Here is a 17626-nt window from a genome sequence, read left to right as displayed (position 1 = left end):
AGGACTGCTGCTGCAACCTGGGGGCTTGACGGCTCACCCAGGCTCTGCCACGTGATCTAGGGCAAGTCCTTGCCCCTCCCTGGGCTCAGTTTCTCATTCCTTAGAGGATTCAGACAAGGCTTTTAGTCTGTGTATGATTTTGAACAGAAGGGGTTGGTTACAGGCATCAACCATGTCAGATTCTCCAAGGGGCCCATGGCTCTGCAGCATTTAAGACCAGCCTGTTGATTTCCGTTTTCATCTCTGAGACAATTTCCCACTGCACTGGGTCTGTTCTCTAGTCCTGGAGCAAATGTTTCAAAAACTACACACTACTTCCCAGAGGCAGAGAGCAAGCAGCAAAGGCTAGGGGCACCGCCTAGGCCTCAGATGGGCTTTGTGTGTGGTGGGGATCTGGCTGGGAAGGCAGGGGGAAGCCCAATGGAGCCTGTTGTGTGTCTTTGACCTGGACCCTTGCAGATTTTAGGGCTTCTCAGAGTGAGCCACTGAGGCCATGCTCGGGCTGGAGAGGTGTTCTCTTTTGCCCCAATCCAACCACCAGAGCTGACCCTTGCCCCACTTTGGCAGGAAGTACAGGTCACAGCGCAGAGTGCCAGAGGTTACGGGAACAAGAGGGATGGTTCACTCGCCCAGGGTGCTGTGCCCTGTGAGCCACGGGTGACCCCTGAATTTCTGGGACACAGCATGTGTGTCCTTTTGGCATCTCAGAATAGCTTATTAAAGACCAGCTATGCAGTATTTGGTTTTGTCTGTTTATCAAACTTACAAACCCCTTTTTCTGGGAATGCCAGTATTGGTTCCCAAGGCTGAGCTTGGATAATGGGGCTCAAAAAAATCTTTGGCCCCAGAAGCCCATTTTCTAAGCTCAGATTGCTTCTTGGCAGGAAAGCTGTTGACAAACCTAGACAGTGTATTAAGGAGCAGAGACATCACTTTGCTGACAAAGGTCCGTATAGTCAAGGCCATGTTCTTTCCAGTAGTCATGTAGGGATGTGAGAGTGGGACCATAAAAAGCAGAGAACCAAACTGGTACTGGAAACAACCCTTGAGAGGTCCCTTGGAAAGCAAGGAGATCAAAACAGTCAATCTTAAGGGAAATCAACCCTGAATATTCTCTGGAAGGACTGATGCTGAAGCTCCAATACTATGGCCACCTGATGCAAACAGCTGACTCAATTGGAAAAGACCCTGATGCTGGGAAAGATTGAGGGCAGGAGGACAAGGGGACGACATGGATGGCATCACTGATTCAATGGACATGAACTTGGGCAAACAAATGGTGAGGGACGGGGAGGCCTGTCATGCTGCAGTCTGTGGGGTTGCAAAGAGTCGGACACGATTTAGTGACTGAACGACAAGGGCCAAGGCTAAGGTGGAGGGGCTGTCGCATGACTCTGCTCTGTCCAGTGATATCCCTGGGCTCCAGTGCCCCATGGTCATTTTCCTCACCATTTAAAAAAATTTTTTTGGTGGCCACACTGTGGCATGTGGAATCTTAGGTCCCCAATCAGGGATTTAGCCCGTGCCCGTTGTGAAAGTGAAAGTTGCTCTGTCGTGTCTGACTCTTCGTGACCCCATGGACTAGCCCGCCAGGCTCCTCTGTCCATGGAATTCTCCAGGCAAGAATACTGGAGTGGATTGCCTTTCCCTTCTCCAGGGGATCTTCCTGACTCAGGGATCGAACCCCGGTCTCCCGCTTTGCAGATAAGTCCAGCCACCAGGGAAGCAGTGGAAGTGCAGAGTTCTAACTACTGGGCTGCCAGGGAATTCCTGGCCTGTGCTTACTTTCAATCACCGAGGGCCACGACCCGGATGGAACAGCAGAGCCTAAGGAGGGGGGCCAGTTCTATCACTGGTACTGAGCCTGTGGTCATGGCCACAGGGACCATCCAGTGTGTCCAATAGGAAACTGAATAGACAAGCAGTTTGTCTAGTCAGCTTCCAAGGATGCCCCTGAGGACAGGAGAAAGGGCGGTGGGGGCGGCTGCAGGTGAAGTGGGGCAGAAAGGGGCCCCGGACACCTAGCTTTATCTGTGGGGACTTGGCCAGCTGGCCTGCTCTGGTCTCACTGAGGACAGACACACCCCTGTGTGTGAGGAGTGGCAGGAGCCTTCTGAACCCTTAGAGCTCCGTTGGTAAAGAATCCGCCTGCAATGCAGGAGACCCTGGTTTGATTCCTGGGCTGGGAAGATTCCCCTGGAGAAGGGAAAGCTTACCCACTCCAGTATTCTGGCCTGGCAAGGGTCCCAAAGAGTCGGACATGACTGAGAGACTTTCACTTTTACTTTTCTGAACCCAGCTGGGCTCTGATGTCCATACAGGGGATCTGGCTTCTACCCCAAGCAGGTCCGTTTGCCAGCTTGGGGGCAGAGGTGCCAAGAGGCAGCTTCTGGGTGCAGAACCACAGTTACTCGTATGTGACCTCTCAACTCCTTAACGCCCCTGAGCCCCAGCCCCTGTAAAAGAATGACCCCACCCCAAGAAGACACCAGGGATCCTCGGTGCTGTCGGCTCCAGGGAGAGATGGAGGGAGCCTCAGGCCTGAGGCGGGGTGAGCGGGGGCCGACGCGCTTAGGGTTTGGGGAAGCTGCAAGGATGGCCAGAAGCGGCCACATGTGGGCAGTGAACTGGGGCAAAAGGCCTGCTTAGACAGACCTCTCAACCATGACAGAAGCCACTTGATAAATCCTTCTAAGGTACAGACACTGCACTTGTCTCGATCTCCTGGAACTCACTGTGATGAGTCTGAGAGATGGGCCTTACCGCTCTCAGTTCAGCCTTCTGACCTCAACCCCATGGCACTAAGCCAGGCTGGATGCTCTGCGTGGTCTCCTGCTCCAGGCAGCAGTCAGGCAAATGAGACAGAAAGGACAGCATGACAGCCAAGATGAGCAGACAGATATCTATTAAGTTTGTACTATGGTCACGTTAGTATGTAGAACACCAGCCAAGAACCTAACTGCTCAACAGAACATAACATGGAGTGGGCACTGCCCACAGAGTTCCAGACAGAGGTCCTGCCTGCCCTCAAACCCAATACATTTAAGACAAGCTTCTTTGAGCTGTTATCCCCTCTATCCTGGGGAGGGGGAGGACTGCACGATAGATTATGGGTTGTATGTTACAGGGGGGGCATGTTATTGGGGTGGAGTTGGGATTCAATCCCAGAAGTCCCCTCCTCAGCTTTTGCTTTCCATGACCCAGGCCTCCTGAAGACTGGGCAGGAAGGAACAGGCCCAGGCAGGGGCCAGGCCAGCGGGGGACCCCAGGGGAATGTGGGCACCACAGCCCAGTGAAATGCATGTGGCTCGGGAACCATTCAGCCAAGGCGGGAGGAGCCAGAGTGGGCACGCTTCTGGGCTCACGGCCCTGCCTCCCACAAAGTGGGGCTCTGGCCCCTCTCTTCATGCTGTAGACGGTACTTCTCTCAGACGGGGCGGCAGTACTGGGCCTGGCGAGGGTTAGCAGTACACCTGGAGCAGGGGTGCCCCTGAAGAGTCTGTGTCGGTGCCCTGGAAGGATGAGTCGTGGCTGGCAGGGTATCCTGGGGGGGAAGGAAGGAGGAAACAGAGGCTCAGAGATGGGGAGGAGCTCATGCAAAGCACTCGGGCAGGGAACAACCTGCTGAAAAGAAACACAGGGGGACTTGAGCCTGGGTCAGGTTCGTCCTCGCTGGGTGAGCCACTCAGCTTCTTCTCCTCTCTCAACCCCAGTCTTGCTCCCTGTAAAGGGGAATGACCCTGCTTCCAGGGGCTTGTGAAAGCCAAGAAGATAGCAGTAGAGATCACACAGGGTGCCTTTTCAGCACCAGTGGGTGCCCGTCTCCCCCGCCCTCCATTTTCCTCTCCAGTGACTGGGGTTTTGATTCAGGCTCTGGGCACCTGCCCGCCTCCTGACTCAGGGGCATCCCCCTGAATCTCTCCCAGCAGAATCTTTGAGCCAGCCTGCAGGACGGGGATAGGGTAAGAGGCTGCTCGGGCCTCTCCTCCCTTTCTGACCCATCCTCACCCACCCCAGGAGGAAGCTGGGAGAGGGGCAGGTTGGGGGCCACGAGGGCTGTCCCCTCTCCTCTCCGCACTCCTCATCACGTCAGGACCAAACCTGGGGCTCCATAGGGTCTCAGCTTCCTGGCAATGGCATCTGCAGTCGTCTCCTGGGAGATCTGCACCGTGAGTTCTAGGGAGGGAACACCAGGGGCAGTGGTCGTTATCACATCCTTTCAATCTCACTCCCCACTTCTCAGCCCTGGGCTGGGTTAGAGAAACATCGTGTGTGTGTGTGTGTGTGTGTGTGTGTGTGTGTGTGTGTATGTGTGTGTACATGCACTGGGTTAGAGAAACATCATGTGTGTGTGTGTAGAGAAACGAAGTTTACAAAACGACACGGAGTGTGTGTGTTTGTGTACATGCACTGGATTAGAGAAACATCGTGTGTGTGCGTGCATGTGTGTGTGTGTGTGTATGTGCGCTGGGTTAGAGAAACATCATATGTGTGTGTGTAGAGAAATGATGTTTAAAAAGTGACATGGAGGGTGTGTGTATGTCGTGTGTGTGTGTGTGTGTAGGTAGAGAAATGTTTAAAAAGCAACATGGAGTATGTGTGTGTGTGTGTGTGTGTGTGTGTGTGTGCACGCGTGCTGGGTTAGAGAAACATTTTGTGTGCGTGTGTGTGCGCGTGTGCGCACTTGCTGGGTTAGGGAAACATCAAGTGTGTGTCTGTGTCTGTGAGTGTGTAGAAAAACGATGTTTAAAAAACGACACGGAATGTGTGTTTTGTGTGTGCATGTGCGCTGGGTTAGAAAAATATTGTGTGTGTGTGTGTGCATACGTGCTGGGTTAGAGAAATATTGTGTGTGTGTGTGTGTGTGTGTGTGTGTGTAGAGAAATGATGTTTAAAAAGCAACACAGAGGGTGTGTGTGTCTGTCTGTCTGTACAATGGTGGATGGGGGCTTTAGTTAGGCCAGCACAGGTCAGAGGTCCAAATTTATATGGGTACCTGGGTCCTATTAACCAGACTAGCTGGCTAGGCCTGGAAGCCCCTCTGGCAGGTAGCAGCGGGGGACAGAAGGAGCCTGTGAGGGAACGTAGAGGGCTGGAGAGCCAGATGGAGAAAGATCTGGGACCAGCTGAGGGGTGGATCCACAGCGGCCAAAGAGCCCAGTGTAACCCTCCCTGGCCAAAGCCTCTTCCACTCCGCCCCTCGGGCCGTGGCACCCCACCTACCATCCTGGCTGAGCCCTGAGCCCACCATGGTCTCGTGGCCGCTGTCTGGGGCAGCTGCAGCTGGGGCGGCCGCCCGGCTTGAGCGCCCCTCTGCCGTCTGCGGGCGGGCGCGGCTCTTGCGGGTACTGATGCGAATGATGCCGCGCACCAGGCGGCCCTCAGCGTCCTGCTCATCCAGGTGGTAGTCCTGGGTGATGCTGCTGATAAGGTCCGAGATCTTACTGGTCTTCTCCAAGAACACAGTGTCTGAGGTGCACTTGGCCAGCTCGTCAATCTGGTGTACGCTGAACAGCTCTGTCAGCTTCTTGAAGATGAGCACGTCGATCTCTCGGCTGGACATGGAGCCACTGCCTATCTCGGGCAGGTCCAGGTCCGACTCGTGGAAGGAGTAGTACTCCTCGGAGCCCCGGGGACTGCTGGCGAGGGTGCTGGGCAGGCTGTGCCGCATGGGTGGGGGGTCAGCCAGCGGCTCCTTGCAGCAGGAGTCCGCGTCAGGGGCGGGGGAGGTGGTGCTGCGGTAGGGGTACACCGGGATGCCTTTGAGCTTGACGTCGGGGTAGCTGAAGCTGCTCCCCATGGCCGACTTGAGCCGCTGGCCATCCCGCCGGCTGGGAGGCGCACGGTCAGGGCTGGGGGGCACGCCGTTGTGCTCCTTGACCCAGTTGGCTTCGGCGGCCCCTTCAGGGGAGTCCCCCGAGGACAAGCAGGGGCTGCAGCCCCGCGCACAGGCCCCGCAGCGCTGCAGGCAGTCCCGGCAGCGGCGGAAGCAGAAGGCCGCCCGGCACCAGTCCCATACCCAGGGTCGCCAGAGCAGGCAGCAGGCGGGGGGCTCGGGAGTCTGCTCGGCAGAGCCGGAGATAAAGGTAAGGCTCTCGGGCCCGTGGTGCCCGGGGTCCTTGGGGTCTGGTCTGCGGGTGCGGTGGCTTGGTGGAGCCCGGGCTGGCTCATCGTAGGTCTCCAGGCATAGTTCTGCTGGCCGCTCCCAGGGTCCCAAGCGTGGGGGCCCAGATGATGGGCGGGGGTGTCCAGGGCGGGGCATGGCTCACTGCATGGTCTGCTGTAGCCAGACGCCTGTGAGGGAGAGGCCAGGAGGGAGACAGGGTCAGAGGTTGGGGCACGTGCCTGTGCTGAGACCTAAGGAGCTTCCCACTTCTGGCTTCTGAGGTCTGTGATGTGGATAGGCCCTAGTATGCCCATGAACCCTGTCCCCTTGCTTCCCCTAAGAGGAAATTCTCTCTGGGCTCTAACCTATATATCAAAACCTCCTGGGATTTCACAACCATTGGGATGGCTACTATTAAAAACAGAAAATGACAAGCCCTGGAGAAGACATGGAGAGGGTGGAACCTTTGTGCATTGCTGGTGGGAATGCAGAGCGGCACAGCTGCTCTGGAAAACAGCGTGATATTTCCTTGGAAAGTTAAATATAAAATTAGCATATAATCCAGCTGGGTTACACCCCAAAGGATGGAAAAACAGGCACTCAAACAGATATTTGTATACCAATGTTCTAGCAGCATTACTCACAATAGGCAGAGATGGAAACAACCCAGTGTCCATTGATGGATGAATGAATAAAAAAAAAAAAAAAGAAGCTGTATACACACAATGGAATATTATTCAGCCCTGAAAAGGAATGAAATTCTGATACATGCTATAGCAAGAAACAACTGCTTCAAAATTGAGAAAAGAGTACGACAAGGCTGTGTATTGTCACCCTGCTTATTTAACTTATATGCAGAGTGTGTGTGCTCAATCACTCAGTCGTGTCTGACTCTTTACCACCCCTGTAGCCTGCCAGGCTCCTCTGTCCATGGAATTTTTCCAGCAAGAGTACTGGAGTGGGTTGCCATTGCCTCCTCCAGGGGATATTCTCGACCCAGGGACTGAACTGTCTCCTGCATCTCCTGCATTAGCAGCCACCTGCTACTTTTAATTCTTTACCATTGCACCAGTAGAGTACATCATGCAAAATGCTGAGCTGGATGAATAACAAGCTGAAATCAAGACTGCTGGGAGAAATATCAACAAGCTCAGATATGCAGATGATACCATTCTAATGGCAGAAAGTGAAAAAGGACTGAAGAGCCTCTTGATGAAGGTGAAAGAGGAGAATGAAAAAGCTGGCTTAAAACTCAACACTCAAAACACTAAGAGCATAGCATCCAGTGCCATCACGTCATGGCAAATAGAAGGGGAAAAAGTGGAAGCAGTGACAGATTTCATTTTCTTGGACTCCAAAAGCACTGTGGACAGTGACTGCAGCCATGAAATTAAAAGTTGCTTGCTCCTTGGAAGGAAAGCTGTGACAAACCTAGACAGCATATTAAAAAGCAGAGACATCACTTTGCAGACAAGGGTCTGTACAGTCAAAGTTATGGTTTTTGCAATAGTCATGTACGGATGTGAGAGTTGGACCATAAAGAAAGCTGAGGGCCAAAGAACTGATGCCTTCGAATTGTGGTGCTGGAGAAGACTCTTGAGAGTCCCTTGGACGGCAAGGAGATCAAACCAGTCAATCCTAAAGAATATCAGTCCTGAATATTCATTGGAAGGACTGATGCTGAAGCTCCAATATTTTGGCCACCTGATGTGAAGAACCAACTCACTGGAAAAGACCCTAATGCTGAGAAAGACTGAAGGCAAAAGGAGAAAGGGGCTGCAGAAAGTTAGATGGTTAGATAGCATCACCAACTCAATGGACATGAATCTGAGCAAACTCTGGGAGACAGTGAAGGACAGGGGAGCCTGGAGTACTGCAGTCCATGGGGTCACAAAGAGTCAGACATGACTTAGCAACCAACCAACAAATAATGTAGATGAGCCTTGAGACATTATGCTAGGTGAAATAAGCGTGACACAAACGGACAAACATTTTATGGTCCCACTTATATGAAATATCTAGAACAGTAAAAAAGTATACTGGTAGTTGCTGGATGCAGGGGGAGAGTGGGAAGTTAGTATATAATAATGGGCAGAGTTTCAGTTTGGGAAAATGAAAACGTTCTGGAGATGGACGGTGGTGATGGTCACACAACAATATGAATGTATTTAATGTCACATTCAGGCCTGTAACATCAACACCACTTAAAAATTAAAATGGTATATTTTATGTTAGATATATTTTACCACATAAAAAGAAAAAGCTCCTGGGATCTCACTTTTGGGGTAACGGTCTCCCTGAGTTTCTTCCTACTGTTGGTAAGCCCACCAGCACAGAGCCTGAGGCTGCTCAACAAATGCCTTTCTATCTGACTTGCTACAGAACCTGATCCTCACTACTTTCCCTTTCTTCCCCTCCTCCTTCAGATCAGACTTGGGAATCAACAGGTCCCCTGTCCATGTTTCAGTATGACTCAGACGGGCTCTCCTATCAACATTTAACATCAAGCACTGTTTTGCTGCCTTTGATTAGACAAGAAAGCAAGCCTCAAAATGCATCTTCTTTCCCATTTTGACTTGGTTGCTAGCAAGCTCAAATTTCACTGAACCTGGCCCTGTGTTAGGCACAGTAGAACCAAAAATGAATGAACTATAGATGCTATTCCTGTAATTCACACATGTTTTGTAGGGAAAACAGATGCTTAAAAGCTGGAACATGTAGGATATATGCAGCATTATGGGAGAAAATAACTGTCTGTGGGAACATTATGTCATGATGTATTTGGGAAGGTCCCTGATCACATGTCTGGCTCTAGGTGAATGATCACACCAAGATTATCACAACCAAGATAATCACGATGGTGTGATCATTCACCTAGAGCCAGACATCCTGGAATGTGAAGCCAAGTGGGCCTTAGAAAGCATCACTACTAACAAAGCTAGTGGAGGTGATGGAATTCCAGTTGAGCTATTTCAAATCCTGGAAGATGATACTGTGAAAGTGCTGCACTCAATATGCCAGCAAATTTGGAAAACTCAGCACTGGCCACAGGACTGGAAAAGGTCAGTTTTCATTCCAATCTCAAAGAAAGGCAATGCCAAAGAATGCTCAAACTACCGCACAATTGCACTCATCTCACACGCTAGTAAAGTAATGCTCAAAATTCTCCAAGCCAGGCTTCAGCAGTACGTGAACCGTGAACTTCCAGATGTTCCAGCTGGTTTTAGAAAAGGCAGAGGAACCAGAGATCAAATTGCCAACATCCTCTGGATCATCGAAAAAGCAAGAGAGTTCCAGAAAAACATCTATTTCTGCTTTATTGACTATGCCAAAGCCTTTGACTGTGTGGATCACAATAAACTGTGGAAAATTCTGAAAGAGATGGGAATACCAGCCCACCTGACCTGCCTCTTGAGAAACCTATATGCAGGTCAGGAAGCAACAGTTAGAACTGGACATGGAACAACAGACTGGTTCCAAATAGGAAAAGGAGTACCTCAAGGCTGTATATTGTCACCCTGCTTATATAACTTATATGCAGAGTACATCATGAGAAACGCTGGGCTGGAATCAAGATTGCCAGGAGAAACATCAATAACCTCAGATATGCAGATGACACCACCCTTATGGCAGAAAGTGAAGAGGAACTAAAAAGCCTCTTGATGAAAGTGAAAGTGGAAAGTGAAAAAGTTGCCTTAAAGCTCAACATTCAGAAAACTAAGATCATGGCATCTGGTAGCATCACTTCATGGGAATTAGATGGGAAACAGTGGAAACAGTGTCAGACTTTATTTTTCTGGGCTCCAAAATCAGTGCAGATGGTGATTGCAGCCATGAAATGAAAAGACACTTACTCCTTGGAAGGAAAGTTATGACCAATCTAGATAGCATATTCAAAAGCAGAGACATTACTTTGCCAACAAAGGTCCATCTAGGCAAGGCTATGGTTTTTCCAGTAGTCATGTATGGATGTGAGAGTTGGACTGTGAAGAAAGCTGAGTGCCAAAGAACTGTGGTATTGGAGAAGACTCTTGAGAGTCCCTTGGACTGCAAGGAGATCCAACCAGTCCATTCTAAAGGAGATCAGTCCTGGGTGTTCTTTGGAAGGACTGATGCTAAAGCTGAAACTCCAATACTTTGGCCACCTTATGCGAAGAGTTGACTCTTTGGAAAAGACTTTGATGCTGGGACGGATTGGGGGCAGGAGGAGGAGGGGACGACAGAGGATGAGGTGGCTGGATGGCATCACCAATTTGATGGACATGAGTTTGAGTGAACTCAGGGAGTTGGCGATGGACAGGGAGGCCTGGCATGCTGCGATTCATGGGGTTGCAAAGAGTCGGACACGACTGAGCGACTGAACTGAACTGAACTGATCACATGGAGGACTTCCCTGGTGGCTCAGATGGTAAAGCATCCACCTACAATGCGGGAGACCCAGGTTCAATCCCTGGGTCAGGAAGATCTCCTGGAGAAAGAAATGGCAACCTACTCCAGTACTCTTGCCTGGAAAATCCATGGATGGAGGAGCCTGGTAGGCTACAGTCCATGGGATCGCAAAGAGTTGGACATGACTGAGTGACTTCACATTCTTTCTCTCTGATCACATGGAAGGGTTTGCTGGGCAGTAACTATCCTTGGCCTAGATTTTCTGAGACATTAATCTTTTACTAGTGTCTTAGAACTGGTGAATTGAAGGGAACCTGGGACTGAACCTCAGGCTATCTGTATTCCAGTCCCAATTCTGGCTTTAACAGGTGATGTGCTTTGGGCAGATCAATGCTACCTCCCTACACACAGCCGCCATCATCTCTCACCCAGATACTATCAAGGCCCCCATTCTGGCCACCTCTGTTCCCTTCTACTTACTGCAGCCAGTGACAATTTAAAAAGCAGCAACAATGACAACAATCACGAATCTGGAGGAACTAGGCAGACACAACTTTAATCAAGTTATCAAAGTTAACATTATTAATAATGGGGCAAACCGACAGGGCGTGTCTCCCGGTGCTACACACTGAGAAGGGCACAGTGTCGCTCATGGAGCATTCCTGCCAAAATGTGTAACCTGAACACAAGCATGAAAAGACATCAGACAAGCCCAAATTAAGGGACATGATAAGTGAATGGAATGTTCAGTCCTGGATTGAATCTTGGATTCAATCTGGATAATCAGTAAAATTTAAAACTAGACTGCATATTATTTAATACCATTATGTCAATGTTAAATCACCAATGTTAAATTCACTGTGAAATAAGACAATGTTCTGATTCTTAGGCAGTGTACACTGAAGCATTTAGGGGTAAAGACCATGGTATCTGCAACCTAATCTCAAAGGGTTCCTCCCAAAAGGAAAGGTATGCGTAGAAAGAGAAAGGGAGGGAATGTTAGGTGTGATGAATGCAGATGAGGAGGATACAGGAGTTCTTTATTCCTGCAACTTTTCAACCCATTCCCCCAGCTTCACTCAGCGCTCCTTCTCCAAGGACTCTCCAGAACCTCAAGTCAAATGGGAGCCCCTCCCCCCACAGCATTCTGCTGGGCTCTGAGTCAGCTGAATTGGCCTTGAACCCATTGTTTGAAGATAAGCCTATATGACCCAAGGGGACAGGGACTGTGCCTGACTCCTTTCTGCATCAGTGTCCAGAACAGGGTTGGTACAGTAAGTACTTCAGGAGACTGATACATTCTGCATGACCTCTGGGTAGAACCAGGACCATTAGGTAGAAAGAAAGGGCTTGGGCTCCAGGCTGACTGGAGTGGGGGAAACAGCAGTCTGGTGAGAGTAAGGTGAACTCCCCCTCCAAAGGTTCCCAAACTGAAACTGTAATAGGTGGCTTGAAAGTCCCTCACAGTCCAGAGAGGCAAGTGGTTAAAAACCTTCTGCCTTGGTTTCAGCCATGCTGGGGTGGGTATGGATTTATTCATTCACTCAATTAATGAATATTTACTGAGAGCCTACTATATGGCAGACACTTCTAAACTCTGTGGATGAAGTGGTAAAACAGACAAAACCTCTAAACCTCAGGAGTTTGCTTCTAGTGAAAGAGTTAATTATTGATAGCTTACATTGTTCTCAATGCTTAAATGTACTCAACCAATTAATTCTCAGAACCCTATTTGTAGGTATTATTGTTGTCGTTATACTGAGGCTAAAGAGAGGTTAAATAAATTGTCAAAGCCACACATCTGTTTGAACGCAAGTGGCCCACTTCGATTTACATGCCACCCCATCTATTATTTGAGAGGAAGGGGGCAGTCAAAGTGATCAGCTGCCAATTCCATGGATGAACCTGTGCCCAAGGAGTGCTTGCATAGGGAGAGCCTTGAGTCTTGGGCTTAGCCCTTGGATCAAGAGGGTAGGCATATCTACCCTGTTTGAACTACACTGAGCTCTGGGGTACCCAGGATTTGTAAGAACAAGAGGTTACTATTCATGGTTTCAGTTACTGTCTTCTCCTCTACCTCCAAGGTTTTAGGAGTTGTCAAAGCTAGTGGAGGTGATGGAATTCCAGCTGAGCTATTTCAAATCCTAAAAGATGCTGCTGTGAACGTGCTGCACTTGATATGGCAACAAATTTGGAAAACTCAGCAGTGGCCATAGGACTGGAAAAGGTCAGTTTTAATTCCAATCCCAAAGAAGGGCAATGCCAAAGAATGTTCAAACTACCGCACAATTGCACTCATTTCACATGCTAGCAAGGTAAAGCTCAAAATCCTTAGGCTAGGCTTCAACAATATATGAACAGAGAACTTCCAGATGTACAAGCTGGAAAAGGCAGAGGAACAAGAGATCCAACATCCACTGGATCATAGAAAAAGCAAGGGAATTCCAGAAAAACCTCTACTTCTCCTTCATTGACTATGGTGAAGCCTTTGACTGTGTGGATCACAACAAACTGTGGAAAATTCTTAAAGAGATGGGAATACCAGACCACCTTACCTGTCTCCTGAGAAATCTGGATGCAGGTCAAGAAACAACAGTTAGAACTGGACATGGAACAACAAACTGGTTCCAAATTGGGAAAGGAGATCATCAAGGATGTATATTGTCACCCTGCTTATTTAACTTAGATGCAGAGTACATCATGTGAAATACTAGGCTGGATTAAGTTCAAGCTGGAATCAAGACTGCCAAGAGAAATGTCAATAATCTCAGATATGTAGATGACACCACTGTTATGGAAGAAAGCAGAGGAACTAAAGAGCCTCTTGATGAAGGTGAAAGAGGAGAGTAAAAAATTTGGCTTAAGAGTCAACATTCTCCAGACCCAGGAATTCCCTGGCAGTCTAGTAGTTAAGACTTCATCTTCCAGTACAGGGAGTATGGGTCCGATCCCTGGTCAGGGAGCTAAGATTCCTCATGCCTCAAAAAACCAAACCATAAAACATAAACAATATTGTAACAAATTCAATAAAGACCAAAAAAGAACTTCAACATTCACAAAACTAAGATCATGGCATTCGGTCCTATCACTTCATGGCAAATAGATGGGGGAAAAAATGGAAACAGTGACAGGCTCTATTTTCTTGGCCTCCAAAATCTCTGTGGACAGTGACCACAGCCATGAAATTAAAAGACGCTTGCTCCTTGGAAGGAAAGCTACAACAAACCTAGACTGCATATTAAAAAGCAGAGACATCACTTTGACAACAAAGGTCCGTATAGTCAACGCTATGGTTTTTCCACTAGTCATGTATGGATGGATGTGAGAGTTGGACCATAAAGAAGGCTGATTGCTGAACAATTGATGCTTTTGAGTTATGGTGTTGGAGAAGACTCTTGAAAATCCCTTGGACAGCAAGATCAAACCAATCAGTCCTAAGGGAAATCAACCTTGAATATTCACTGGAAGGACTGATGCTGAAACTGAAGCTCCAATACTTTGGCCATCTGATTTGAAGAGCCGACTCAGTGGAAAACACTCTGATGCTGGGAAAGATTGAGGGCAGGAGAAGGGGACGACAGAGGGTGAGATGGTTGGATGGCATCGCCAACTCAATGGACATGGGTTTGAGCAAGCTCCAGGAGATCATGAAGGACAGGGAAGTCTGGCGTGATGCAGTCCATGGGGTTGCAAAGAGTTGGCCATGACTGAGCGACTGAACAGCACCACCACCATTCATCAAATTCATCCAACAAATATTTACTGAGCACCTACCATGTGCCCAAGGCTGTGCTAAATGGGCCAGAAACAGGCTCCGGCTCAAGAGGATTTTTGCTTTCTTTAAGTGCTCATAATTGCCCTGTAAGTATTATATCTCCACTTTACAGATCAGGACTCTGAAGCTCAGAGAGGTGAAGTGACTTGCCCAGAGACCAGGGAGGGAATGGAGCTGGATTTGTACTGTGGTCTGCCAGACTCTGGAGCCCCTGTAGTTTGTTCTACACCACAAATCTAGAAGGGAGGGTGGGATGGAGCAAAGGGGACAAGACCTGGGGCAAGGACAGTGCCTGGCTTCAGTTTCCCGCTTCTTTCTAGACCCTGAACCCTCCTGAAGTCAATCTCAGGCCATTTCGTCCTGGCTCTATCTCCCCCTTGCTGCTTTTGCCCCCACCTCCAAAATCCTAGGAACACCAGTCTCTTGCTTCAGCAGGAGCTCCTGCTGTGCCTGGGGTAAGGCTCCTGGCCTCAGTTTTCTCATCTTTAACAAGGGGAGAGAGGAGTACCTTCAGGGGCCACCTTCAGGTTTAAATGAGATATTGCGTTCAGGGGCCTTAGAGCTTGTGCCTGGCACCTGGGAGGGGCTGGGTCTCTGGGCACCCCAAGGCACTGCAGGGATCGTCCTCAGGGTCAGAAGCCCCCAGACCCTGGCAGCCCTCCCCAAACTTCTAACTGGGGCTCTCCCACTCCCCCTTAGTCCCTGAGAACACACACATCGGAGGTCTCTCTCTGTTCCATCCCCTTCCTCCGAAGGTGACCAGGAGAGGCCCAGCCGCACCAGCCCAGCTGCGTCTGGCACACCCGACCGGCCGAGAGGGTCTCCCCAACCCTGCTCACCAAAACAGCCATCGACTCGCGTGCCCGAGCATCCGTGCACCCTTGATCTCCGGCCCCAAAGTCTCAGCCCCCCGACTCCCGACCCCTCGGGCACCTAGTCCTGGGGGCAAGGGAGAACCAGATCCCGGCTCTGCCGCTCGGGCTAGCACAGCCCCTACACCAGCGGTGCCCTCGGGGCAAGCACCACCCTCTCCGGCTGCAGGGGCCCTCCGCCCGCGGGAGGATCCAGCCTGTAGACACGGCCCCTTGGGGTGTGCATGGGCCCCGCTCCCCGCCCGCCCCCGCCTCCCCAGCAAGCACGGCTCCCACCTCAAGCCAGCGCCACCCTAAGGGCGAACCCGGCCCCCTCACCCCCCCAGTCTGCCCGCCCAGGCTAGGCGCCCGCTCAGGCCGCTCCCTGGCCAGGCCCGGCCCGCGCACCCCGGAAGTGGGAGGGTGGCCCCGGAGGAACCGGCCCCGGGACCCTCGCCCGCCCGGCCGTAGCCTCGGGAGGGGGTCTTCCCACACTGGTGCCGCCCTGATTCGCGCCCCCTCGGGCCCGCGCTGGGCTTACCTGTCCCGCCAGGTGAGCCGCCTCCAGCTCGGCCCCTCCCCCCGCCCCCCCTCGCTGCTCACCTGGGGCGCAGGTGAGCGTCTCGCGGGAGCGCTGCACGGGCCGCCGCTGGGGACACACTTCCTGCCTCCGCGAAGCGCCTCCGCCGAGCACCTGGGCCGAGGCCCCGCCCCGGGAGCTGGGCGGGCAAGTTGGCCGGGCTCTGGCGCTCGACCTGCGGACTCGGAGCGCAGCGCTCGGCCTAGTCCGGTTAAATGAGGCCTGGAGGGCACCGTGGACAGACGCTGGGCTCAGTCTTCTTTTCTGTTAAATGGGCAGATGGTCCTAGCAGTCTCTAGCGCCTGCCAGGCCTTAAAGGCTCAGCCCAAAGGGCATGTCTCCAGAGACGCCTTCCTTTTGGCCTGACTGCTAACTCGCTTCAGTGTCCAACTCTGCAACCCAGTGTACTGCAGCCCCGCCAGGCTCATCTGAAAATGGGATTCTCCAGGCAAGAATACTGGAATGGGTTGCCATGCCCTTTTCCAGGGGATTTTCCCAACCCAGGAATCGAACCCACATCTTTTATGTCTCCTGCATTGGCACGCGTGTTCTTTATCACTCTGGCCACCTGGGAAGCCTCCTCTTTTACAACTATGCCCGTCTGGTTTTCTGTTATATAGAGCAGTTCTCTGCAGTCCTTATCAAAATATTCAGCACACTATTCTCTTCTGTCTCCTCCTTTAGCCTCTGACTAGGGTATAGTCATGTTCCCCAATGTCCTGGGTGCCCAGAGCTGGACCGGATACATAGTAGATGCTGAGCTCAGCTGGTAAAGAATCCGCCCTCAATGCGGGAGACCTGGGTTCGACCACTGGGTTGGGAAAATCCCCTGGAGAAAGGAAAGGCTACCTACTCCAGTATTCTGGCCTGGAGAATTCCATGGACAGTCCATGGGGTTGCAAAGAGTCGAACATGACCGAGTGACTTACACTTTCAGCAGATATTCTCTGCTGAGTGAACCACTGGGCTCTGATACTCCCTTTGTCCTGAGGGGTCCTGGTTCGCCTGTTCTGATCAGTTCACTTTCTCTGTCCCAGGAAATCTGCAGAGGAAGACAAGGGCCTCTGCTCTGGGGCCTAGGAGCAGGGTGGAAGAGCAGACTGGGCTGTGCAGTCATGAAATACATCCCAGATGAGCAGAAGTGGCCAAAATGGGCCATGATCACTGCATCCCACGGGGTCTCTGTAAGAGGCAATGTCATTGGCGGCAGATGTCAGCGGTCGGATTATTCTAGGTTCCTACTCCTCTTAATACCAACTTCATAGCAACAATAGCAGCAGTGAACAAGTGACTTCTAGGGAGCATCTCCAGGATCCATGCTTAACCTTTTACTTGCATAGTATTATTTAATCCTTCCACCTGAGAATAACACCTCAGGTGTTATCATTTTCATTTTACAGGTGAGGAAACTGAGGCTTAGGAAGGGGAAATTATTTGCTCAGGCATTTGGCCCAAATGGTGTAACTTTGGGCAAGACTTCCTTCTCCAAACCTCATCTGTGGAAATAATAGTACCTCTCTCCAACTGGGAGAATTTCAAAAGGGTACAGATGCAAAGTGAGATAAAGGATATTGGAAGAGATCACTGAGGTAGGATGGGTAAGTGGAATTCAGTACCACTGAGCCCCTTCTTCTCCAGGTATACCAAAGATACACTACCTCCTAATCCCAGATGGAGATACCGCCAATTAGGAGAGAACCCTTTGTCTGCCCGCTTTGGTTTGCCAAGTTCACCCCTTCCCCAGCCAGGGTGGGACACTCCTTGGAAGCTAATTCCCACGGTGACTGGGGGGGTTTCCTTCCCAATCTCACCTCTCAGGGCACCATGGCCTATTCTATAGGTGCCCCTGCCGTGTGCACAGAGTAGGTGCTCAATTTCCACCACAGACCCTCCATGACAGTCCTTCTCAGTACATCTTGTCCACA

The 17626-nt window shown here is 50.8% G+C and overlaps 1 protein-coding gene across 5 annotated transcripts; it reads right to left on the bottom strand.

Annotated features, from left to right (window-relative positions):
- Nucleotides 1-3125: 3125 nt before the first annotated feature.
- Nucleotides 3126-16479, bottom strand: KDF1 (keratinocyte differentiation factor 1). Of its 5 annotated transcripts, none has more exons than XM_006055472.3 (4): nucleotides 15663-16208; nucleotides 5224-6294; nucleotides 4102-4176; nucleotides 3126-3544 (listed from the first exon to the last, which is right to left on the bottom strand). In XM_006055472.3, exons 2-4 carry the CDS (start codon nucleotides 6260-6262, stop codon nucleotides 3462-3464), a joined length of 1197 nt encoding a protein of 398 aa, XP_006055534.1. In that variant the 5' UTR covers nucleotides 6263-6294; nucleotides 15663-16208; the 3' UTR covers nucleotides 3126-3461. The 5 variants fall into 5 exon arrangements, 4 of the variants coding, with proteins under 4 accessions (XP_006055534.1, XP_006055535.1, XP_044794022.1 ...); XM_006055473.3 differs by having other exon boundaries at nucleotides 15725-16208; XM_044938087.1 differs by lacking the exon at nucleotides 15663-16208 and adding an exon at nucleotides 15530-15646.
- Nucleotides 16480-17626: the final 1147 nt, after the last annotated feature.

This window comes from Bubalus bubalis, chromosome 2 (genome assembly GCF_019923935.1).
Source record: "Bubalus bubalis isolate 160015118507 breed Murrah chromosome 2, NDDB_SH_1, whole genome shotgun sequence".
In the NCBI taxonomy this organism is placed as follows: Eukaryota; Metazoa; Chordata; class Mammalia; order Artiodactyla; family Bovidae; genus Bubalus; species Bubalus bubalis.
This window is presented reverse-complemented; position numbering and strand designations above follow the sequence as displayed.